Source organism: Callorhinus ursinus, unplaced genomic scaffold (assembly GCF_003265705.2).
Source record: "Callorhinus ursinus isolate GAN/ISIS: 27379988/994484 unplaced genomic scaffold, GSC_fseal_2.0 scaffold41, whole genome shotgun sequence".
Classification (NCBI taxonomy): domain Eukaryota; kingdom Metazoa; phylum Chordata; class Mammalia; order Carnivora; family Otariidae; genus Callorhinus; species Callorhinus ursinus.
The window spans coordinates 2,473,861-2,479,860 of record NW_027397103.1 but is presented as its reverse complement, the minus strand read 5'-3'; the positions used below and the strand labels follow the sequence as shown (position 1 = coordinate 2,479,860).

The 6,000-nt window shown below is 53.6% G+C and overlaps 2 protein-coding genes across 2 annotated transcripts in view; one reads left to right on the top strand and one right to left on the bottom strand.

The window, feature by feature from the left end:
* The window catches only part of SIRT4 (sirtuin 4), a 250,319-nt gene that overhangs the window by 114,759 nt on the left and 129,560 nt on the right, over positions 1-6,000 (top strand). The window lies entirely within an intron of this gene.
* The window catches only part of GCN1 (GCN1 activator of EIF2AK4), a 58,152-nt gene that overhangs the window by 9,600 nt on the left and 42,552 nt on the right, over positions 1-6,000 (bottom strand). The window contains exons 45-51 of the mRNA XM_025889525.2: positions 4,496-4,660; positions 3,111-3,272; positions 2,736-2,828; positions 2,358-2,501; positions 1,992-2,261; positions 1,634-1,747; positions 947-1,177 (exon numbers count right to left, since the gene is read on the bottom strand). Coding sequence (XP_025745310.1) covers positions 947-1,177; positions 1,634-1,747; positions 1,992-2,261; positions 2,358-2,501; positions 2,736-2,828; positions 3,111-3,272; positions 4,496-4,660 — 1,179 coding nt within the window. The remainder of the gene's footprint in view (positions 1-946; positions 1,178-1,633; positions 1,748-1,991; positions 2,262-2,357; positions 2,502-2,735; positions 2,829-3,110; positions 3,273-4,495; positions 4,661-6,000) is intronic.

Genomic DNA, 6,000 nt, shown 5'->3' with positions numbered 1-6,000 from the left:
GGGCTCGATCCCAGGACTCTGGGATCATGACCTGAGCCGAAGGCAGACGCTTAACGACTGAGCCACCCAGGCGCCCTTAAATAAATAAAATCTTAAAAAGAAAAAGGAACAGCACAGAACACAGGTGAAAATGATACTGAAAAAAAACATCTTCTCTAGAGCAAGGCTGATGCTCACAATGCCATGTTTTATCTGGGAAGTTGCTCCCCACACCTTTCCCTCAAAAGGGGGGGAAAAAGTTACAAATTTTAAGCTTGCTTTTGTTTCCAAACCTCAAGAATTTAAAAAAAAAAAAAAAAGTTTTTATAACAACAAATCTTGGCTTTGTTTATAATTTTTTTTACACCTAAAGGGCTAAATAATTGCCCCATTAAATATCAAAAACAGTTAATATGCTGGCTCTTTGCTCCTTACACCTTTGGCAAGACTGAAGTTATTCCAGATGCTCTCAGACTTCCTTTTCCTTCCTCGTCAGCCCCTCTGCATCCCACTTTATGAGGCAGCAATAAAGAACAGGAGCATATTTAAACGATGTGTAATCGTATTTCTGTGGCCCTGGGTTTTTGCTTTGAACCAACAGTCCTTCAAAAAACAGCAACCAGCATTAGTGTGCAGTGCTGAGGATGTGTCAGGCGGCGGGCCCAAAGGTACATCCTCTAGGCCCCGGGCTGTGCGGCTCTTCACGCGGCACGCAGTGGCGGCACTCCCAAATCACAGGTGAGGTTACTGGACTCTCCCAAGGGTGTCCCAGCCACATAACTACTAAGTGGTGGACCTGGAATTGATCACTATGTAGTGTGAGTCTAGAGCCCAGCGTCTCAACTCCCTCAGCCATGCTGTTTCTCCGTCGTGAGCCGTCACCTCGCTGCCATGTGACACCAAATGGCAGGCAGATCTGTCCTCTAAGACCTGAACAGACCGAGAGATAAACGCCCTGGTGGCTCACCTTGGCCAGCAAGAGGCTGAGTGTCTCGAGCAGGGCTGCCTTCACGTTCCAGCTGAAGCGGTCCCCCAGGATGCGGATCAGAGGCCCGGTGATGCTGACCACGGAGGGCCTTAGGGCGTCAGCTGAGGTGAGGCGGATCACCAGACCTAAAGCTTTAGCTGCTTCCTCTTTCTGTTCTGGGCTGCCGGTCAGGACGCCCTCCCGCAACACCGGAAGGATGGAGGTCACTCCCTGACAAGAGAACTGCGAGTGAGAGTCCAATCTCAAAGGCCCTGGGCTCGGGGGTCTCCTGCGCAAAGCACAGCCCTCCTGTCCGCCACCCTCTCTGGGACTCCATGAGAGAGACTGGTTCAGGTGTCGAGGTCCCAGCCTGAGAAGGTGCTGGCTGGGGAACGGTCCTGACTGGGCAGTGATGAGAGGAGCTCTGGCAGGCCCATCACACACAGGTTCACATGCTGCCACCTCTGTGACTCACTTGCTCTGGCTGAGGTGGCCTCCACAGTTTAAACTGAAGGCGGCATGGACCCTGTCCTCATATGGCCACCATGGGGAAGAAACCCGCTTCTGTGAAGGTGTCGAACAGCACCTAGAACACTAAGTCATCTGCCCTGACACAGACCTAGGATCAAGGGTGGAGGCAAAGGAAGGCCACATGCCTGTAGCACCCCGCACGGGGCCCTGACTCACCTTCTTCGGGAGGCAGAACCCTGGCACATGCTCGCCTTTGCTCTCGTTCCCTATGAGCCGGATTTCTTTGTGCAGTTCTTCAATTAGTGCCAGTTGGTTGCCAGCATCGAGCTTCTGTGGGAAGGGATGAAAAAGCAGAGAGGATGTCAGGGTTCTGAGTACAGCCCTCCCAAGACTGCTTCAAAATGATACAGCAGGGGAAAGGTGTGGGTGGGAGCATCAGAGAGATTGGCCATGCATTGGTAAATGTTGCAGCTGCCTGATAGGTACGTCGTGGGCTATTTTAAGAGTCTAATCTTCAAAGCGTCTGGACTGGTCTATAATCAAAAGCTGGCTCTGCGGTCAGCAGCCCCCTCACCTTGGTGATGGCATTCAGGGCATCCCAGCTCTCCTCCAGAACCACCGGGCTGGAGTCGTTGAAGAGACGGATTAGGCCAGAGACCAGGTTCCGCAGGTGGCTGGTGTAGTCAGCCTTCGAGCGCGAACAGTAAATGTTGAGGATGATGGCGGCAGCCTGCCTCATGCCCACCTCAGGGCTGCGGGTGGCCTCCAGCAGATCCTCAATGATGATCCGGTGCCCAGTGTCATCCTCTACTGAGAGGATCACAGCCTGACAGTTGGCCATCTCCTGAAACCACAGGGGAAGCCCGGGCTGAGCACAGCTCCTCCGGAGGCAGGCCAGGACGGCTGTTAGGAAGCTGCCAGGGGTAATCATGATGCTCACCAGCTGCTCGTCCGGAGTCCCGAGCTTCTCCTTCAGGGCCAACATGACAGCCGGGAGGATCACTCCAAGGTGACGGGTCAAGGCATCGCCAGCCACAGACGAAAGGAAAGCCAGCACCCGGGTGTTGACAGGTGGAGTGGTCAGCTGCAGAATGACGAAGGTCAGTTCAGTGACCGCTGGCCCGTGCTGGCAGCTGTGCTAGCTCTGGGAGGTCCCATCGCTGCTACTTGGGCACTGTGTCTGCTCCGGGGCCCCCGGCACCCACCTCTGGCCTCCCCCCGCATCTCAGCTCAGAAAAGGTCTCCGCAGCAGGCCGAGGAATAACCACGTGGCTGTGGTTTCTGGGCCAGAGGGGGTTTGCTGTGGGGTGGCATTTACCTTGGGCACGAGGTAGGGGAGCACCACACGACTCTTGATGGCCATAACCTGCTTCAGGCCATCCAAGGCAAATTCTGACACTTCCTCATCATCCTGCAGAAAGGCATCGGAGGCAAAATTGAGGTGCTGGCTCCCGTCCCCACCCCGGCCGTCTAGACCAGCCACAGCCAACTTCCTTCACCACTTTCCTCCCTCCCTTCCCACTGCACCACTTGCTTACTGTCGAAGGAGAAGCACAGAGCCGAATCTGAGCCTGTTGCACCCACTCCCTCGGGGGCCCACACTGCGGCTGCTTTGGCAGAATAAGCCCCCTGCGTTGTGCTTCTACAAAGTCAGTGAAAGCCAAACTGGTAGGTGTGTGGAAGAGCCACTCACCAGCTGCTTCAGTAAAAATGGGAGAATGTCCTCCAGAGCCTGGTGGCCGATGGTGGAGTGCAGCTGCTCGAAGGTCTTGGCCGCGGCCTCTCTGACCTCCTCCAGCGGGTCACACAGAGCCTTCCTCGCTGTGGGTACGAGGGACTCCGAGAAGTACAGGACCTGCAACAGCACCCGTGCGCTGTACCTTGCAGAGGCAGCCAAGGGGCAGAAGCCTGTGAAGGGGGGCGGACGAGGACCTCTGGCCCAGCCCGGCCACCACTGACCCCCTTGGCTTGACTTTTAACTTAGGTAGTCTGTGAAAACGAGCAAGTATAAAATAGCAGAGAGGATATGCAGCCTACAACTGAGAAGCCCGATTTTTTAGGTGAGCTCTCCACATACTCTCCATCTCCCAGAAGAGCTCCTTCCTACGGCAAGGCCCTGCGTGGTGTGACCCCACTCCCCCCGATTCTCTCCTTTGCTCATCCTCTTGGAAAACTCCAAGTCCTTCAAGACTCAACTCAAAACACTTGTTCCTCGGTGACACCTTTGGGGCTACTGTGGGGCTGAAGATAGTTCTGCTCCCTCTAGAACCAGTCCCCCCCCGCCAAACCAAAGCCCACTACGAATCAGAGGACTGATTATGTATCGGCCTCACTGGCAGCAAGGTCTCAGCCTTTGAGGGGACTCAGTAACTATTCAGTGAATCACAACTCTAGTTGGTGACAATTTGTATTTTTTGTCAAATGCAAATGTAAACCCCCAAATGTAACACTTATACTGATACACACAGGAGAAGGGGCCAGTAGCTCAGAGGAGGATGCTCACTTAGGCTAAGCAAATAAGCCACGTGCTTACATTTCTGACCGGCCGGCCACTTCCTAGCTTTTATGCCAACTGAGAGTCCTACGCCTGCTCAATCGTTCCCCAGGAGTGTTCCGAGGATCACCCTCAGAAAGTAAGCTTAGGGCAAGGATCGCCAGCCCCTTGAATGCAGCTGCTATGGGACAGTATCACTGCCGCAAATGACATGTTTCCACCCATCGGGTACTTAACACTCATCTGCTACACTCCTTGTAAGAGTGCGTGCAGCCCTCCCTCCCTTCCCCGCCAAGGACACCCCACATTATAACTGAACTGCAGTAGTGACACGAAAGGGATTAATCTGGAGCAGCTTCAGTAGCGGTGAGAAAAAGATCATCTCCAATTTCCTCGGGCCACTCGAGGACTCTACACTGCTTCATTCTTAGCCTGGGAAACGAACAAGGAAACTCCAGTCCAGCCCCACTGCCAGCAACATGTCCCTGAGGATGAAGTGTCCCTAGCTTCTCCCCTAACCTGCCGCCAGCCTGCCGCCAGCCCTGCACGTCCGGTCACCTCTGGGGCCCTTAGAAGACACTCACGGCGTCCCGGCTGGTGGACTTCATGATCTCGCTCAGCCCAATGCACACGCCTTGCCTCTCATCGCTCTTTTGAGACCTCAGGCCTTCCTCGAGGATGGGGATGATCTCGGGCAGGATTTTCTCCCCTAACTTCCGGACGAGATCGCCCAATGTCCTTGCTGCAATCTGTCAGCAGAGATCAAGCCAGAGCATCAGTGCCCTGCAAACCCCAGGGTACCCGGAAGGCAATTCCAGAGTGAGGGCCCTGGAACCTCCTACACTTCATCTGAGTCACTGACTTAACTTCCCCAAATGCTCTTAGCCCTGAAGAGCCACTAGGGTACTTGCAAAACACTAAAAAACACAATTATTTCTTTGTGTCACACACACCTACACAACCTAAAGCAAGAACTAGCACCTTATATATGAACAAGAAACTCATCATATGATGCCCAGTCAAGAGCCAGTTTCCCTAAATTGATAACCAGAGCCTAGAAATCACTTAACCCTGCACTGTTGCCCAAGGGGAGCTGAACTGGGCATAATGCTTTTAAGGGGAAAACCCCATCTTCCCTGAGGCCTCATGCAAACCCTTCCTTAGAGCCAAATATGTAGTTTGCTTGCCAGGGATGGGGGTTGGGAGTGGGCCAAAGGAGACTGGCAGAAGTAATCATGAGCCCAGGCTGGGCCCATCCTCCCAACCACAGAACCGCCTGGCCCGGCTCCGCCCCCGCCCGGGTCAGCCTCAACTCACACCCTCACCCCCGTTTCTCATTCTAGACCCAGCAGCCCCCGCCCAGCCTCTACTGTTGGCTTCTGCACATCCTGGCCCTTGCATCTAAAGCCCTCTTCCCCCAGTGTGGAATAGGCTTTCCTCACTACCTCACCCAGTTAGTACTTAAACATCTTCTAACCTCAAGCATCATTTCCCCTGAGCAGCTTCCCCAGCTCCTCCCAGATGGACAAAGCCCTGTTACCACATCTGCGGCGCTCATGCAGCGTTTACTATAACTGCATTTACATCTGCTTGTGTGACGATCTGATAAACCTCCACCTCCCCTACCAGAGAGTAGCTCACAAGGATGAGGATAAGGCTGCCTTTCTTCCCCATTATATCCCCAGGTTTCAGGCCCTGCTTAGCACATAGTAGATGCTTAATAAATATTTGTTGCGGGAAAAATTTCTTTTTAAAGATTTTATTATCTGTTTATTTTTAAGATTTTATTTATTTGACAGAGAGAGAGAGACAGGGAGAGCAGGAACACAAGCAGGGGGAGAGGGAGAGGCAGGCTTCTCGCAGAGCAGAGCACCCGATGTGGGGCTCAACCCCCGGACCCTGGGATCATGACCCAAGCCAAAGGCAGATGCTTAACGACTGAGCCACCCAGACGCCCACGTTGTGGGAACATTAATAAAAGAAAACCTCCTTTAGAATGGAGTCAGGAGGAGTGCCTGGATGGCATAGTCTGTTAGGTGTCTGACTCTTGGTTTTGGCTCAGGTGCCGATCTCAGGGTCGTGAGATGGG